The sequence below is a fragment of the Lupinus angustifolius genome, chromosome LG18, assembly GCF_001865875.1.
Source record: "Lupinus angustifolius cultivar Tanjil chromosome LG18, LupAngTanjil_v1.0, whole genome shotgun sequence".
Taxonomy (NCBI): domain Eukaryota; kingdom Viridiplantae; phylum Streptophyta; class Magnoliopsida; order Fabales; family Fabaceae; genus Lupinus; species Lupinus angustifolius.
Window position 1 is genome coordinate 6,150,332 of NC_032026.1, and position 20,277 is coordinate 6,170,608.

The window sequence follows — 20,277 nt, forward strand, 5'->3', positions numbered from 1 at the left end:
GAGTTTGACTTGAGCTAAAAGTCGAGCTCATATAATCAATTAGTTAAACTTGAACTAAGTGTAATTTGACTTGTTAGGATCTTAATTTGACTCAATTATATACACATATAGAAAATATTAACATTATACCTATTAAATAAACAATTATTATTTGAGTTGACGAACTGCACTAATTGAGCTAACGAGATCAACGAAATTGTTCATAAACTCTCGGTGAATTAAACCAATTTAAGCTGATGAGTCGAATCTATCAGTTCGCAAACTCAAATCAAGTCAAGTTTAAGATAGAAAAATAACTCTTTCAAATTTGAATTGAGCCAATTCTAATCTAATGAACTTATATAGACTCAAATTCAACTCGAATGGCCTTATTTTCAATCCCTATCCCTTCACATGTGGCTAATAAATTTACCAGTGTTCACCATAAAATGTAAAAAGTCAAAAGACATATGGGCACCCTATCATATGCTTTCAACCACAACAAAGACAGAGAAGAAAAATTAGAGTCTTAGATCCACATGTTAAATTCATGGCTTTCTACATTTCATATAAAAACAATAATTCTTATTATGAAACGCATCACTCCACTAAAAATAACTAAAATGAAATAAGCAAGCATAAAGGATAAAATTAAATAAGTTCAATGAGATTTTTAAAATATATATTTGGAATTTAGAATATTAGGGAAAATAATGAACATACAAATGCAACAATTGCCTTAAGAAACATGTTAGAATCCTCCTCCATAAACATGGATGTATGTTTATCGAACAAGTAATTATGAGAAACACAACTTAAATTGTGTTTGAATACTCCTTAGCTTATAGAATAAGTAATTGTTTCTTCTAACAAATGCAATTTAAAGATTGTTTGAACACTCATCAACATCAAGAAAAATCATAAATATTATTCATGTTTGAAATATGTTATTGTGTTAGTTTTACATTGTTTAGTATTAAAATAAAGTAGAGTATCAATAATATATATTGGACTGACATCCATTGTTATTAAGTGCATCAGATATAAGCATCAAATAGAAACACGACATGGGCACTTGGGCCCATGGGTGTGTGTTAGGGCTTATAATCTTTATTCTCTAATAATATCTTTGTAACTACTCAGCACTTCCGAAGATGTAGGCACAATTGGTCAAACTTCGTTACCAAATTCTTTTGTTTCTTCTCATCTATTTATTTTATGCACATTATTTGATTGCTTATGGACAACGCTGCGCAACGATCGCTTCCGCTGCACCAACACACTTAATGCAATTTTGAAATATACCTATTAAGATGTCAAATCATCTAAATTTGACAATGCTTTATAATGATTTCAAATTTTCTTAATCATGCTTGAATGGTAATTATGTTGCAAATAAGTATACTCGTATGTTTCATGGACCTTGATCATGTTTGGTGTATGTATCAATATTGAATGCTTATGCATGTTGCTTACTGCTCAAATATATCAAATGCTTAATCATTTCATGCTTAATTTGAGTAAACATAGCTTTTCATGCCATTAAAACTGTTTTGTTGTTGTTTGTTGTCCATTTAATCGATTAAGTCATGCTGTTAATCGATCAAGTGATGTATAAATGTGCATTTGTTCAAGCTTCTTACAGCTAGTTGATTGATTAATTGCCCAAAATTAAGTGATTAATTACAGTTTGTCATAACTCTAATAACTCTTCCGACTTTTGACTAGAATTGAATACTTGTATCTTTTTGATAATGCCAAAAGAGGGAGAAAGGTTGCTTGTTGTATTAAATATATTTTGCAGGTTGTAATAGCTTTTGCAGGTTGTTGTATATAGCTTCCGTAATAAAATTGCTTACCTAAGGGGGAGCAAAGGCGCTACAACTTTGAATAACAATCATTAACAACCATTATAGAAACTCATCGTCAAGCTAATTCATCAAACGTTTCGAATAGTTTTGATGTGGTGTTTGTCATCATCAAAAAGGGGGAGATTGAAAGTGCAAAGTGTCAAGGATGGCACTAGCAATGTTTTGCCTATGTTTTGATGAAGACAATGTTCTATTAAAGCTTGAAGATGGCTCAACAATCAACATGCCTAAAGCTCATTTGGTCATATCTAGACTAGGATATAAATAGAGTCATTATTCTAAGTAGTCTGGGATGTGTGCCGTAGTAAGTGAGTATAGGTGAGGTGAACCTAGGTGCAAGTCTCTCAAACCATCATAATTGTCATATCATTTCCATGAGACATATCATCTAGTTAAATGTATGTTCATGCATTAATCATACATGTTATATGTGCATATTAGGCATAATATAATTGCTAAAATATGTATAGAAGTTGTGCATAATATATGAGAAGTTTACCTTTTGAACCATGTATTTTAATATGCTAGTTAATCGATCAACGTGTTGACTTAATCGATTAACTCAATTGTTTTTCTGTTAAATCGGTGTTTCTGTTACAACTGTTTTCTATTTCAATTCTGTTGCACGGGTTAATCGATTAATGGGTTGCCTTAATCGATTAACAAGTATGTTTTGTGTTATAACTTATTTCTATTTTAACCGTTTAACTGTTTGCATTGAGTCCAACTGTAAAAACTGCCTAGTATAAATAGAGGCAACTTCCAGAAAACTGTAGCATTACATTCCTTTGTATAGGATTGATTTTAGAGAGCATATTTCGTTTTATATTCTGTTTTTTTGTAAGAGAGTTGCATGTGTGAGGAAGAGAGTTACCATGCTTAATTGATTTTTGATTTATATATTGTTTTTCACATTCTTATGTTCATCCTTATCTTGCTCACATGTTCATGCATTATTTGTAAATATTGTTAGAGAGATATAATTGATTATTGTTTTTTATTAACTCACATGTTCTTGATGGCTTGAGTGATTTGTGGGTGGGTTAGTCTTAAGGTATTTTACTTTCAATATTTCAAGCATTATTGTGTTTCTAATACCTTGTTGTTTTAATCTGTTTTTGTATATTTTGGATTGATCTCTTGGTGTCGTACCACCATAGAGATTGGGATTCTTCACCGAGACTAGGAGGTCTTGATTTGAGAACAAGAATCTTGGCTGGGGCTGTTTCGCGAGAAAGGTTTTCTTAGGCGATAGGTAGAGTCAAACCAAGAGTTTAGGTATTCTAGATTTCAAGAAAGAAGTGTCCTATGTTTTTGTAAATTGAATTGGCGTGTGTGATCATACATATATTCAATATTGTGAAGAAGAAAATCTCTCAAGATCAGAAGGACAAGCCTGAATGTAGTTTGTATTGAACCGCAAACGAACTAGGATAAAAATTCATCTTTGCATGCTATTCTCTCCTTAAATCTTCTTTACTTTTTTTGCTGTTTCAATTTGATTTAATAGCTGATATTTTGTATAATTGTTCAGTGCCATATGCTTATTAATAGTGCTTAATAATATATGTTTTATCTTTGTTCAATTAATTTTAAATAACTGTGCAATTTGTCTCTTTGATCATTATGTTATGTGCATATGTTAATCGATTAAGACTAGGTGTTAATCGATTAACTGGGCTATTTCCAGAATTGGGTTTTGGTGAAAGAAGTGGTGATTGATAACCACTACACCTATTCAACCCCCTTCTAGGTGTTCCTAGGCCACTGATACTTTACAAAAATATTTTATTCTCATAAAAAAAATCCATCCAATTTGTGGTTTTTAATTTTTTTTATCCTTTGCCATATTAATCTCCTTCGGTTTGAAAATGCAAGAAAATGTTATTGTAAACAATTTAAAGTTGATTGCAATGTCTGCAGGTGAAACATGTTATTAATCATTATCTAATAAATATTATTAGATAATTGATCCCTTAAAAACAATATATGATGAAATAGTTTCCAAGTTCTTGAATTCTAGTTACATTTTAAGAATTAATTTTCTAAAAGAAATTTTGTTCAATCAAATTGACCTATCAAAAATGTCTTTACACATTATTTTAGTGACTTTTTTCATGATGAAATTGTCTCTCACATAAATTATCAAAGACTATTTGATTACTTTATTTAAAAATAAAAACAAATTGGATTGAACAAATGAGGAATTCGAGTCTCCACTCCCTTTTCACCATTGTTGTTGAAGTTGATATAATAACATAATAGAAAGGAAGGCCCATTCACTTTATGCTTTTTAATGTATTCATTGTAACTGGATTTGGCTATGATGGTCCATTTATTTGCATTGCACAATCTATGTAACACTCAAAACGTGAAAAGAAGCTGAAAGTGGACACAGTACCCTTAAAACAAGGAGCAAGTAATGTGCAGAACAAACCACTTCAACTTAAATATCTTGCAATGATGTAATCTGTTTCCAAGTATCTTTTTGATGTCTTGTACTAGCTAACATGTAATTTTCCTACTTTATGCAAATAATAATATTCTATATATTGTCAGGGTAAAGATTTATATATAATCAGTACATTATCCATAATTGAATTATATTCCTTATATTTAAAAATTAATGATGATTAAATTTTAACTATAAATAAGACAGTGATAATATAAAAACTCTTACATTATTAATGTATACATCTTTTTATATAATAATAAATAAAAAGTTAAATAAAATAATATTGATGCAAGTCAGGAAGGGTGTCATTCTTGCCCTCTCAATTTCTTTTCTGACATATAATATTTTTAAAGTTAATATTTGTTTCGTTATATAAAACTGTATCAATGTTATACTTGAATAGTTGAATGAGTCATTAACTCGCTTAATTATTGAGTCAATAATGAAATTAATATGTTATTAATTAGACCAAATAAATCAATATACCTTCAAAAATTCTTAAACTTCTATAATACTACCTAATATTATTTAATAATTTTATATTTCAATTTTAAAGTATTATTATTAAATAAATGCTAATTAAATAACAAACAAAATAGTTTCACGATAATAAAGTGTTACAAATACCTTGAAAATGTCATTAAATAACATAATTTTTATGATCTTACAACAACAAAAAGTCAAAAACAGATAAATAAGTTTAAATCTTAATTAAACAAATTAGATTTTATTACAATATAAGCTAAAAATGATAAACGAGTTTCCGATAATGACAAACGTAAACACATATAAGTTGAAAGTACAATATTCTTTTTCCTCACAAGATGTCATTGTGATGTTTTTTTTAAATGAGTTAATTTAGTTGACCAGACTCGTTAGATAGACCAAGTTGCCGGTTTTATATGCAAAATATCCAATTTTAATCCATATCAGTTTTGGTTCATAGCCGATCAAATGAGCGACTCGAACCAATCGGGTGTCCATTCTACGTTAGATCAGACAGTCCAATCAAATTTAATAACACCACATTTATTGTAACTTGCACTCCTGACCCAAGGTCTTGATATGTCATTAATACAAGTTATCTAGGACCAACTAATAATTGTTTGTAGCTGATTTGTGAATTATGGGTAACAAATGGATGAATATAGATGAATTTGGGTTTGGATCCTAATAGATAGATGAAAAGATAACCATTAATCTATATAAATTCATTTAAATTATATTTTAATTTATTTAATTCATCTATATCTAAACTTAATGAATAGATTTTAATCAATCCATAAATCCATTTTAAATGATTGGATGAATGTATATCCAATCCAATTGATTTCTTAAGTTGAAATTAAAAATACTTTTGATGAAAATCATTCTTTTAAAAACCATTGTTTCCATAAAGCATTTCTAAAATCACCTTTTTTAAAAAGACACTTTTAAAAATCATTTTTTTTATAGAAAAAGACACTTTTAAATATTAGTTTAAAAAGTGTTTTTTTGTTTTTTTAAGATATACTTTTAAATCAAAAATGATTTTTGAACTTTTAAAAAAACTTATTTTTTTTGTTGCAATATTCTACAAGCATACGATATTTAAGGTTTACATGTAAAGTTGTTAATGAATATTTCTATATGCTATGTATTTATGAACATACTTTTAATATTAATGACATCCACATATCTTATAATTGATCTCAATTTAATAAAAAAATCAGAGTAAAAGTGAAAAACACTACAAGAATGTAAAAGTTGAGATAAAAAATAAAATTGAAAAGCAAAAACATTGTTTGTGAATGTTTATTTTTTGATGGATTGAATATCTATCCAAACAAATATATTCATGGATATCCATCGAATATAATAGATAAATTCAAATAAAATCATTACTAAAATTATCAATTGAATTATATCTACTTACATTCATTAGCTAAAATGGATTAATTTAATTTTTTTTTATTTGAATTGATTGTGAATAATTTTGACATCTCTACTCTCACAATATGAACAAAAAACTAATTTTCCTAGGATGTGTGATTGTCCCACTCAAAAAGTGTTAATTCTACAAATTGAATATTTGACCTTTAACCTAATACGGTTAGAGGTGACAAATTATCCATAATCCACAATCCATCCAACTACATCCAAATTAAATCCGTCCATATTCATCCATTGAAACTAATGAATTTAAATGGATATAATCCAATGGATAGTATTGATAATGGATGGATTCAAATTCATCCATTATATTCAATGAATATTCATAGATATATCCTTTTGGACGAATATCCAATCCATCCAAAATACCAAAATTCAAAAATGAATTTCTTTGCTTTGGAATTTCATTTAATATTTAAGAAAACTAAATTTAAACAAATTCATCTATGATTCTCACTCTCACTTTTAATATTTTATTAAATTGATGTCAATTATATGACATGTGTATGTAGTTAATATTAAAATTTTATTCTTAAGAAACATATATAAGTATGAGAAAAATATATGCACTAAGAATGCATGAGTTTTATATAAAATCAGTGCATCATCCACCGTTTATATTTAATCATAATGTACTCTTCAAAAAAAAGTAATCCAAATGAATGATGAATGATTTAATGATTACGCATAAATCTTTACATTCACAATCCATAAATATTACACTCTATAAGTATTTTTAAAAAACTTTACATGTAGAACCTTAAATAGCACATGCGTGTAGAATATATAAAAAAAAAATTCTATAAAAGTTCAAAAATCGCTTTTTAAAAAAATTGATTTTTAAAAGTGTTTTATAAATGATTTTAGATGTGTTTTTCTAAAAGGTGGTTTTAAAAAATATTTAGTTGATATACTAATTTTTAAAATAGTGATTTTCTTCAATAATATTTTTAGTTCCAATAATAAAAATCAAATAGATTGGATATTCATCCATCCAAATCCATGAAAATGAAGTCATGGGTGAATTGGATGGATTGGAATTCATTGGATATGAATAACTAAGAATATAGTTTAAATGAATTTATATGGATTGATGAATGACTTCCCATCTATTCATTAACATCCAAATCCAAATACATCCAAATTCATCCATTTGTCACCCCTAAATACGATATATGAAGATTATGTAGAACCTTACATCATTAGACTAATATCTTATTATTAGAAGAAGTGAAGTCTCATCTAGGACGCATATCAAATTAAGAGTTTGCTTGTTGTATGTTTGATACTAAGTTAATAGCAAGGTTCACAAATTATATATATATATATATGATGTATGACTCAATAATAGTGTATAAATCTTGTACACTGTCAGTGCATACATCATTTTATATATATATATATGAACGTATATCAAATTCCGATAATTAACAGGATATAATAATTTTAATCGTTTATCATATTTAATGGTTTATATTAATATATAATGAATAAAAAGTATATTCGAAGAATCCAACCTTAAAGGTTAATTTAAGACTTATGTAATACATTTGTTATTTTTAAATAGCAATAGTTTGTAATTGATTTTTGGAGGCAAAATTTTGGTTGAAAAAATTCCCTATTTTTTCATTTACCATAGCCACATATTTAAAGTTTAATAATACTATTTAAATGGTAGATGTTTTTGGTATACTGATTTAAATAATACTATTTTACAAAAATACCATTTTAACAAAATGAAAATATTGACCCGCTTAAATAGTATTTCAAGACTAAATATTGTAAATAGAGAAAGTAGACTTTAAAGTACTTTATCTTATCATTTATCAATCATCAATGTGTTTCTTAGCTTAGCTCAAATTAATAAGAATCTGATTTTCGAAATCTGAAATTAAATATTATCCAGCAGAGAAAATAATGTTTACAATAACAGTGTACGAGTTTTGTATACTCTCAATGCATCATTTACTATTTATATTTGATCATTATTAATTTTTTTTAAAAAGTCATTCAAGTGAATATTAGATTATGTAATGATTGTGTATAAATTTTTACATTCTATCTGAGAACTTTTTTATTTTATTTGATTCAACAACCTAAATTCTAAGGTTTTAATATAAAAAGTAGCATTGGAAAGTGTTTGACTAGTCCCACCTGAGTTCAGCATCACGTGCATCTATCTCAATTTCACTATCCCTTTTTCACATTCAACACAGATTCATTAATTTTACTAACATACAAAGCCATTGTAGCAGTGATTTTGATGAAATCATATTCATTCATGCTTCACTACAATCTCATAACTCATATCATATCTTAGCTTATACCATTTTCTTCATATCATATATGGGTTGCTTTTTCTCCAAAAATGCTACTCTTCGCTCTCGTGAAGACCCTCCAATTTCCTTACATGGTTCTAAGACACCTGATCCAGGTACCCTTTTCACTCTTCATGCTAAATCTCTCACCTTTTTCCATACCCATTTCATCAATTCAACTTATGTTTTCCACGTTGTGTGTGTGTGTGTTTGTTTGTTTGGTTTTGAAGTTGTGTTTGTACTGCAATAATGTTGATTGTTGAGTGGAACTTTATGTTTTCGTTTTTAATAAAAGAATTGTTGGGTTGTGATTTTCTTTGCTAGTTAAAATTTGTGATTTCTTTTCAATTTTAGGCAAATGGGGTCGATTCTTTTGCTCTTGTTTTATTGATGGTTTGAGAAAGTTTGCTTTTTTAATTATTCCACCCTTTTCATTTATGTCTCTTTCACCTCTCATACCCATATAACGAAAGCAACTTATTTACCCCCTTTTGGATTTTCACTTTGTTTTTTTTTCTGTTTGGAAATTGTGGATTGTGTTTATTACAAAAAGTTTTTTATAAACTAGCTTTGCTAGTCAAAGTCTATTACTTTTAAGCCAAATGGGGTTGATTCTTTTTCTCCTGCTTTTGTGTTGGATTGAGAAAGTTTGCTTTTTTATTATGTTTTGTTGTGATTTGGTGTTTGATTTTTGTAGGTAATGGGGATAGTGTTGTTGAACAAGACAATAAGGTTCCAGCTTTCAAAGAGTACAGTCTGGATGAACTGAGAAGGGCCACAAATGAGTTCAGCAGAAGTAACATTGTCTCTGAGAGTGGCGAGAAAGCTCCCAATGTGGTTTACAAAGGGAAGCTCGAGAACAACCAGTTAGTTGCCGTCAAACGGTTCTCGAAACTGTCTTGGCCTGATGTTCAACAGTTCATGGTGAGAGGAATAAGCTGTTTTTTTGGGGCCTCAATCTGGTTGCAGAAAAGTTGATGGAAAAAGGAGTAGGAAAATGAGTAATATCTAGTTGTTTTTAGAAGTACACTCTTAGGGCACTTGGAGAAACTTGGGCCTTTGAGAACAACTTATTTCTATAAGCTTTAGCTTATTTCCTAAAAGCTTGTTGAATAATCGCATAATTAAATGGTTTAACGAAATGTGCACTGAATGTTGATTTGGATTCTCTTTTAGGCCATTTAGGTTGTTGGGATTTTAGTGGGAGATATAGTTTTGAACTCCCTCTTTAATATTTTTCAGTCTTTACTATCACATTTCCTTTTGGCCAATTCCTTTTGGGTAATCCTTATTTAAGATGCAAGTTTTTGTTTTTGTTTTTGATTGATCAGGCAGAGGCAGCTGGAGTTGGGAAAGTGAGGCACAAGAGAATGGTGAACCTGATCGGATGTTGTGCCGAAGGAGATGAACGGCTCTTGGTAGCTGAATACATGCCAAATGACACTTTATCCAAGCATCTCTTTCATTGTAATACTCAATTTTCTCTTATTCAACTTCATTTGCTATTACTAAAGCTATTTAGTTCAATTAATTTGTTTACCCTCACTTGTCTTTCTTGTTATTATCCTTGGGTTTGCTGGTAAATTCTTGTTCTCTTCATTTTTTGGAAGGCGGAGCTGCCAATCTTAAGTTTTTACCATATTTGTGATTTCATTGTGTGAAGATCATATGCTAATAATATGCTTTTGATGAGAAAAAAGTGATACCTTTATTTTCTTTGTTGGCCATGTAAGTTATAACATTCAATGTTTTGAGGCTAGATTTTGGTGGAGAGAAATGGACACTTGGAAGATGAGAAAGTGCAGAAAGGCAACGTGTCTGAACATGATAAAGTCTAGATATATTGTTGTTTCGGATTTCCACCTGTCCATATCCACCTGAACCAAGCATAGCCTAAGTGAACAACTCCATTTATGTTAAATCTGTCCTTGCATGGTGTAGTAGTTATCTCAGTTGCAGTATACCTTGCTCATTAATAGTATTCTTTATGCTATAAATTATAAAAGACATCGAGCATCATGCTATAACTTATCTGGCTTTTGTTTTGTGTTCCAATCCAAGTTCTTTCGCAAATGCATATTAATATTTTTTGTTGAATATAGAAGATATTATGACTTGTGGAAATAAGTAGTCTAATGGTGGTAGAAACAAGATAAATCCAAGTACTATGAGTCGATGGTATAGGTAATATATCATCCTAGTTAAACAAAGCTCTCTGATATCTCTGCATATCCAAAAAGGAAACCCTTATGTGAGAAGTATTAGCTGAACACGGAACACCACAAAAAGACCACGGAAACCTTTATCCCAAAGTGGAGGTAGAAAAAAAAAATCCCTTAAGTTAAGGTTTTGCTTTATAGTCTTTACCGATAAGCACCAAGTAACTACATACATTGCAAATCACCATAAAGTCTTTCAGTTTTCTCTTCCAAAAACCTCTAATTATATGAGACAAATGCTAGGCTCTCTGTACATATACAACATTAATCCCTTTTGCCATCTTTATGAAAAGAGAAACTATAAGCTGTATTTTTGTATCTCCTTACTTTTTAATCTTGTACAAAAACACTTAGTGATATGAGAAATGAGAGAATTATAAAGGAAGAGCAAGCACTTTACAAGAAACAAGTAACCAAATAGTATCTGTTTTACTTGTCAATGGTAGTTTGATAATCAATTTGCATTTGTTTTACATAATGAATTCTATGTGATAGGGGAGAAGCAACCGTTACCATGGGAAATGCGTGTTAGAGTTGGATACCATGTTGCTGAGGCACTCAGTCACTGTAGCATGCTAAACCGGAAATTATATCATGATCTGAATGCATATAGGGTCCTTTTTGATGAGGTATGATTATGAACTCAGTCATTTGTTTTGTATATTATGTCACCATAAAAATTTCATTGTGTTTTCTGCATTATTGCATTTTCCCTTTTATGCATATCTATCCTGTATTCTTTCTCTAATTCTGTGCTTGGTTGTTTGAACCTGACACTGTCACTGTCCTCTCCATATCATAGATGATCAAATCCATAATTGCTGTTGTAGTTCATATGCTTTCACTTTAAGAATGCTTTAAATGCTGTGAATATCATTCATTAGTAAATGTCTCAATTATGGCTTGCAACTAACATATTCAATTATGTCAGGATGGTGATCCCCGTTTATCAAGTTTTGGGCTGATGAAAAATAGTCGAGATGGAAAAAGTTACAGTACTAATTTGGCATATACTCCACCTGAATTTTTGCGAACAGGTATAATACTTGCCAAACATATTTTCATAGATAGCTGAAATTGCTAATTATGGACCGATATTACTTACTAATATAACATATTTGGTTTAGTATCTACTTATTATATCAAATATCAGAAGTTCTGCTCATGATTGTTAATGGTAATATGGTACTCAACATCTGCAGGCAGGATAATCCCAGAGAGTGTTATCTTCAGTTATGGAACTGTTCTTTTGGATCTTTTGAGCGGCAAGCATATTCCTCCAAGCCATGTATGTTACCTTTCTTCATATAGATATCTGTTTTTGATCAAATTCATTTCGAAACTTTATCATCAGTCTGTGAAACCGTATAAGCATGTGTCTTATGCTTTATTCTGTTTTATTAAGCACACTAGCATCTTTTATTACCCTACATTTCCTGAATGCTCAATGCTTTATATGAACTGTATAATCTATGAAAAACATTTACTTATTGCCTGATTGTGATACCAGTGATAAAAGAAATTGCACTACATGTATGCTTGTATAGAGTTACTCCCATAGCAGTGTGATCTGTAGTCTTTTGATTACTTGACTTTATATAGAGATGCCTATTCATGCCGCGTAGTTACATCACGTGATGTTGAATATGCTCTATGCAAGGGTATGAAAACTGTTATTACTAAGACTTATTTTGTTCTTCAGGCTCTGGACCTAATTAGAGGGAAGAATGTGTTGTTGTTGTTGGATTCGTCCCTAGAAGGGCAATATGCAAATGATGATGCTACAAAGTTAATTGATCTTGCTTCAAAATGTCTCCAGTTCGAGGCTAGGGACCGACCTGATTTCAAGTTTCTTCTTTCTGAAGTTGCACCTCTTCAAAAGCAGAAAGAGGTTTTTAGTTTTTGTTTTAGCTTTCAATTTTGACCTGCAATGTACATTTGCTGCCTTTTTCATACCATTTCTATTGTGCTCAACTTAATTTTGTAGTTTTCCTCTATTTTTCTTTGCTAACCGTCATTCATCATGTTTAAAATTTCCCTCTTTTTTCCAGGTAGCATCTAAGGTCTTAATGGGCCTTACTAAAAATACAAATGTGCTACCAACCATGCTTTCTCCTCTCGGAAAGGCTTGTGCAAGGATGGATCTTACTGCAGTGCATGATATATTGTTGAAAACGGGTTATAAAGATGAAGAAGGTGCAGAAAATGAGGTACGTAAAATCACCATATTTTTGCCGACAATGCTGCTATAAATAGTTACAACTGAGAAACCAATATTCTCATTAGGATATGTTCTGATATGATATGAGGTTGGTTCATTTTGATGATATATAATGTGTATAAGCTGATTTTATAATATCTGTCGAGATTAATTCCTAGCATCTTATTCACCTGCCTTCAAGTTATTCTCTGTTTTGGGTTTGGTCATTGCCAATACTACCATGGGATTATAATTTAGATGAGTTTTTAGAATGGCCTTTACTATGTCATACATTGATTGTTGCTGACTTTGTTACTGATATGAATGAACATTATGGACACTAGTAGCTAGTGTATTTCTAAACATGCTGCACTTTAGTTGCATTAATAGAAAAAACCTGTTTCTGAAGTACACAATTGTTTTACTTTTAAGGTGCAACTAAGTCTATAACTGTAAGTCTAACTTGTTAAGTTGTGGTTGTTTTGCCAACTTTTTCTGTGCTTGCTCTTTTCTATTCATTAAGAATGTGTTTGCAGCTTTCATTCCAAGAGTGGACACAACAAGTGCAAGACATTTTGAACACAAAGAAGTTTGGTGATATTGCTTTTAGAGACAAGGAATTCAAAGATGCTATTGAATATTATTCTAAGGTAAAGCTGTTTCACTTTTTATAGGGTTTTGGCCAATTGGTCCATATCAATGTGGTTATAGACTTATAGTTTTATAAAGAAAGATGCATTTAGCACTCTTTTGTAGTGTTGCAATGGTTGGCCTCTATTTAAACAAGGGCAATCCGTTTCAAGAGGCTCTCACCTAGTGGGGTATGGGAGGGTAAATATATGCAATCTTACCATCACAAGCGAAAAGGCTCTTGGTTTGCCTTTGTTTCCGATACAAAATTTTCTACAACATGTTTTAATCAGAAAAGTATTTTCTATAACAGGGATCTTATACTCTGATTCTTGAAGAAGAAAAAACATTGCTTTTTCTAACCCCTTTAACTCAAAGTACAGATTCCATATACACCAAACATTTTGTTATCAAAACCTGTTATCAAATATGCTAACACTTGTTTCATCCCAAAAAGGGGTTAAAGTATGATACCTATGATCCTTAAACGAATGCTTGTTTTCAACTTGGGCCACATATGTATTTTTTATAATTCAATCCCCATCTGTACAATTATTTTCAATTTGGCCCTTGCACTGCGTGTTGGAGTTCATAGGACCAAATTGAAAATGATTGTCACACGTAGGGACTAAACATACTTTTTTGGTCCATGTATGTGGTAATCTAATCATTTTTCACCTTGGTTCTTATACATTATAATTCTTAACTTTAAGAAACTGTATTATAACAACAATAAACAACAAAGACCAATTTGAAAATAGTTGTACATATGGAGAGTGAGTTAAAGCATTAAAGTTTTTTTTTTCGTATAGGGACCAAAAATGTAGTTTAACCAAACACGAGTTTACACTTTTCCTCTACTTTCTATCCATTGACTACCGATTGAGTTATGACTAAATTGAACATAATCTGAATGTCCTTTATTTCTTTGCTCTGAACAGTTGGTGGTTATGATGTCTGTTCCTTCTGCTACCGTCTTTGCAAGGAGAGCCTTCTCCTACTTGGTGACTGATCAGGCCGAGCTTGCGTTACGGGACGCCATGCAAGGGCAGGTATGCATACCTGATTGGCCAACTGCATTCTACCTGCAGGCTCTTGCTCTCTCAAAGCTGGGAATGGACACTGATGCACAGGACATGCTTAAAGATGGGGCAGCCTTTGAAGCAAAGAGATCTAACAGCTGGCGCAATTAAAACATTGCAGTTCTTTGCTCACTAAACTAGCATCGTGGCGCTGTGAAAATATGCTATTTTATTGTAGTTTGTACTTTGCTAGAATAGGATTATGTAGGGTGCTAGTTTAGGAGGCAAGAAAAAGAATTCTGGTATATGTCTTCAAGGAAGAATACAGTATAGATTTTCCCATACAAAGAGTCATTTAGAATGAATTTTCTCCATATGAAAGCAAGTTCATTTATGGGTATTGCATTAAATTGCAACAGTGAGCTTGGCACCACATACCATTAGGCTAATATTTATTTATTTTCTTTCGGCTGCCTTATGGATTGATCTGCTTATATTATATATATATTTTTGCAGTTGACTTATTTTAAAGAAATACAGAACAAAACTCATTTATCATATTTACAATGTGAATTGTTTGTAGTCAAAGTTTCTTTTTTTAGTGCTAGAAAACATAAGTTCTTTTCAATAACAAGTTAGTTTTTTATGTACTACCAAAGGTATCATCTCACCTTATGGTAAGGAGCTAATCCCTTTTAGAGTGTGTGGTTTTCCCTCCTAATAAGTGTCGTTCCTAGGAATTGAACCCTTTAATTATGTTGTAGATACCAATTTGTGGTTGGCAACCTTTTTTGTTTAAACTTAGAATATCTTTTCATGGCCAACATTGTTCAACTACTTGGTTTACCATCTTTTGAACCTGCATTACATGGTAATCGTCATTCAAGCCTCCTGCTTCAAATGTCTCGTGATATCAGAATTGTTGGCCAAAAAAATAACTAGGCAATGTGCTAGCACTAGTAATGGTAATACCTTGCTTCTTCCCTGTGCCCTTACTACAGCAGTGACTGAGAATGTTATTGGCATATATCTTGCTTCTTCCATCATACCCAGAGATTTATTGTTTGACAAATTCTCTCTCTCTCTCTTTGGAGGACATTGATCTCTATACTGTATTGGGAATCCAAGTGATAAATGTCTCTAAGAAGAGATAAAAAAACAAGCAGGAATATCTAAGTGTGCTTCATGTGTTTGCACCACTTTGTATTGTTGTTGAGTGAATAAAACATTTTATTTTATAAGTGATATCAAGAGGAGGTGGTTCAGGTTATGCTTGTTCGCTCTTGTGTGATCAGAGACAGTGGTACACGTAGATTCTGAAAGTACACAGTCTGGGACTATGATAGAAGTTGGGTCTAAGACCAAGTTGTATTGGTTGAATATTTGGTTCTAACCAATTATGAAGGCGGATCTCACATCTTCGTCGAGCATGATGGAGAACCTCAACAATATTAACTACGACATGTGAAGCTCTCGAATTAAATTTTATTTATTCGGCCAAGATATTTGGGGAGTTCTTGGTGGCATGGAGACAACCTCATCAACATACAAGGAAGACAAAAAAGGGAGTGGAAGTTTAAAGCTAACAAGACAATGTATATGTTGTCAGCTGCTACAGAACGAGTTAATATCTCTCAAACAAAGAGACATGGAGGTAAGTCATCACTTTACTTAAGTAAAATCTATATGCAATGAGATTGCAAAACTAGTTTCAGAAAGAGCGATTTCTAAAGCAAGGAAGAGGAAAATCATTATTTTTGGAGTGAATTCAAAATATGAAGGTATTATTGTCGTTCGAGAATGAGCCAAAGATCCTACTTTGATGGAGTTGGAGAGCATATTTGTTAATCAAGAAGCTTTAGATAATCAAATGTCTAAAGTTTTTATTAATGAGGAAAATAAAGTTCTCTGTACTAGAAGGGAATCATGTATTGAAAACAAAGCACCTGCGAAGTTTAATTGCAATGGTGAATGCTCAAGGAGAGTACAAAGTTGGCAGAGGAGATGTCAACACGAAAGAGGTCCACAACAAGGGGGAGCTACACAACCCCAATACAGAGATATTTCAAAAGAGTATAAGTATCACAAGAAGAATGACTAGTGTTATCATTATGGAAGAATAGGTGATTTTTGTAGAGACTATTGGTTCAAGAAGGCTGAAAGAGATGTTGCTACCTTCAGCTACAAGAATGAAAGTGAAGAAGAGCGTAACCTCGAAGAATCAGCTGCAATTGAAGAATAGAAATTAACAAGAGACTCTTCTAAAACATAAGAGTTAGCAACTTCATACTTTACTAAAGCAAAGGAAATTGTTCTTGCCATGACATGTGGTAAACCAATTAATCACAAGGATGATTGGATTGTTGATTATGATTACTCTAACAATATGACACGAGATGAAAATTCATTATAGAAATATGAAGAAATCATTATAGAAGGTGTTGGAACTATTGAACATCTTGTGGAATTTGACATGTCAACAAGCTGCATATATGGAAGAATGACTAAGCTAGCATAGAAGCCTATCGAGAAAGGAAGTAAGAAGAGATAAAAAAAAAAGCTGCAATATCTAAGTGTGCTTTGTGTGTGAAAGTGAGAAAATAAAAGTAAATTTAGAATGTACTACTATTAAGTGCTAAATTAATCATATAACATATATTCATGTCATGGTATTTTAACTATTTAATCAATTCAAATATATGAAATTATACTTAAACATGATAAAAACTTGTTTAAATGGCCAAATATCATCTCTGGAGTGTTTTGTACGCTTAATCCAAAGAAATGCTCGGAAAATCTTAGTTTCCAAACAAAGCTTGACCATGCTCAGTGCAAGGATTATGCTGAGCGGATTACACGACATCTGAGATCCACACTCAGTGCCAGAATCATGCCAAGCAGAGGAAGACCCAAGCTCAGCGCAAAATCTGTGAAGGTGCGCACAACACATGCTGGTGTGCTGAAATGTTGTACCTAGCTAGATGAAGAGTTGCACTCAGTGCAAAGGCAGTGGACTGAGCACAACAGATATCATACAAACAATATTTAAAGACTTTCAACTCGAGCCATAAAGGATACACTTGATACAATCGAATTGTAATACTTATTTCCTAAGTTTTTAGAGAGTTTAGCTCATTTAGATCATATAAACTAAGTGTAAGCACCATATGAGTTAATTTATGCTCATTTGTGAGTAATTCTATCATCCTATGAGTTGTGTATTATCTCTGTCTTACTTACATTGTATGGACATTAAGAAGAGAAGATTAAGAACTAAATTGAAATAAGAATAGAGAAGAAAATTAAGAAGTAAATTGAAATGAAATAAGAGTAGAGAGATGAAAGATTAATTTGATGAAAATAGACTCTTCTTTGGACAATCTAATCTCACATATATTTATATTAAGATAGTAGAAGATGAATATAGTGTGTGAGAGTTCACTATAATAATATGTGGGTATTTTGGAGGAAAAAAATTAAGGAGATGTTGACATGTGTCTATGATGACATGCCAATAAGCTTTTTTTGTTATATAGATAATATATTAGAATATTTAAAAGAGGTATATAGAATTTGAGAAAATATATATATATATTCACAATATAGGAGTTTTTTATACTTTCAATATATCATCTATCATTCATTTTCAATCATTTTGACTTTTCAAAAAAAGTAATTCACATGAAGGGTGAATGGAAATATATAAATCTTTACACTATCAGTGCATATATATTATATCCATATAACTATCGAGTACTTACCTCCATTTTTTCTCTTCTATTGAGTATCACTAAGTGTAGTAACAATTCAATGCTTAGAAAGAAATATATCATATTGAATATGAATAAAACTACTTTTCAAAGAAAACAACATTATAGAATGGAATAAAATTACTTTTCAAAGAGAATTTTATTCCATATGGGAAGATATTCATTTACTTAGTATTACACTTTCCATATCAGTCAAATCAATTCTAATATAGTAATCATTAATTTCTTTTTACTATAACTTTGTTTTTTTGTTTTATATGATCTTAATATCGGTTACTCTAGTACATTATTCTTTTTTCTCTAATAGATGGTCAAAACTTCATCTAGGTTCGAATCCTACTGAGAGGTCCACTAAAGATATGAAATTGTTGAAGAAAGAACAAAATGTTTCTGTTGTTCTTTTGAGGCGATCGAAAAATAAAAAAAATAGTTAATATATTCAAGATAATTATGTATTTACAAAATACTAACTCAAAACACTACTCTCCCTAATTCTAGATTAGTGGTTTTCTCAACAACTAATGAAGGATAAACCAATATATAAAAATTAACAGCTTTTATTCACTCAACAAGAATACTACGTGGTTGCTAACCGGAAAATTGGAGTAAAAACTACCAACAGTGTCATAAAACAAGTTTAGTGTAAGGGATTGCCGTATCCACATGGACTTGCTAGATTATAGCCATTCAACTAGAAATTATTGTTTTAAGTGGTTGTTTAATGAAGTTGTTTGATTGGTGACACAAATAAATCAAAATTGTAATATAATGAGAAAGACAGTTGAGATTGAACTTCACACTTACTATTCATACACACCTGATTCTTGACCTAAATTCATTCAATAATGAGTATTTCACACAAATGATCTCAAGATTGCTAAAAGCTAATGTCTTAGTCAAATTAGCAACTTATGCAACAAAGTTCTATATCTAGCAACTTTACTCATAAAATTAAGATATATGACCCACATAACATGCCTCTATGTCTAGTAGTCCATGCATGCAAAGTTGAGTTAAATGTCACACCTCGATTGTATTAACCATTGATGTCTTGGTCTATACTAACACCTTATTAATCTACATCTATGCCTAGTAGTCTAGATTAAAAAGATAAGTTATATGAATAGTTAAGCATATATCTATGTCCAATAGTCTATGTCTAGATACCAATAAACTAAAATACATGAGGTGACAAGTAATACAAGTCTATGTCTAGAAAATGTATCAATTGTTCCGTTATGCAAGTAAGAGAATAAGCATTCTATTCAAGAATCATGCAATAAGATGGTCAAACTTAAAGCAAGCATTAAGCATATGCAAAAACTTAAATATAATCAAAACTTCATGAATTATTATAGATAAATCAATATGTATATATCAAGCTTGTGTTGAAACTCACAAAATATTTCTCCTACATTTTTTTCATATTTATTAGACATATCAAATTTCTTTCATCGTCAAACGAAGTATGATTTTATACTCACTTTATTTTTTCATTACTTCATCATTCATGAATCGATCCAACGATATGTTCACTAGTAGATATAATTTTATTTCATTTTTTCACCAATCAAAGAGATAAAAGCCTAAAAATAAAAAATAAAAACTGATATAATTTTGAATATATTTGGATTCTCACAACTGCCATCAGAATTTATCCACACATACTAAAGTTCTAGATCTAATCCAAAACTTTTATTTTTCAAATAGATGGGAGTTTCAGTGTTGAATCCATTTTCATCATCTGGTATGGAAGAGTATTGTGAAGGCTACTGAGGAGCTTAGGGGTGATTTCAGCTTATAGTTAGGTGGTGAATGATCCTTTTGGTATGATAATTGGTCTGGGTTGGGTAAGCTTTGCATGTTGGTGGACTATGTTAA

General features: G+C 30.9%; 1 protein-coding gene across 1 annotated transcript; it reads left to right on the forward strand.

Moving 5' to 3' along the window:
• Positions 8,377 to 15,026, forward strand: LOC109333392 (probable serine/threonine-protein kinase At4g35230). The gene is made up of 10 exons (XM_019568865.1): positions 8,377 to 8,671; positions 9,253 to 9,479; positions 9,887 to 10,022; positions 11,270 to 11,403; positions 11,706 to 11,811; positions 11,977 to 12,062; positions 12,477 to 12,665; positions 12,826 to 12,984; positions 13,511 to 13,624; positions 14,546 to 15,026. The coding sequence occupies exons 1-10, from the start codon at positions 8,584 to 8,586 to the stop codon at positions 14,795 to 14,797; spliced, it is 1,491 nt and encodes a 496-aa protein (XP_019424410.1). The 5' UTR covers positions 8,377 to 8,583; the 3' UTR covers positions 14,798 to 15,026.

Coding starts and splice junctions, on each gene's coding strand:
- LOC109333392 (XM_019568865.1), top strand. CDS start 8,584: ATGGGTTGCTTTTTCTCCAAAAATGCTACTCTTCGCTCTCGTGAAGAC. Junction 9,480..9,886: donor CTGATGTTCAACAGTTCATG/GTGAGAGGAATA, acceptor TTGATTGATCAG/GCAGAGGCAGCTGGAGTTGG. Junction 13,625..14,545: donor CTATTGAATATTATTCTAAG/GTAAAGCTGTTT, acceptor TGCTCTGAACAG/TTGGTGGTTATGATGTCTGT.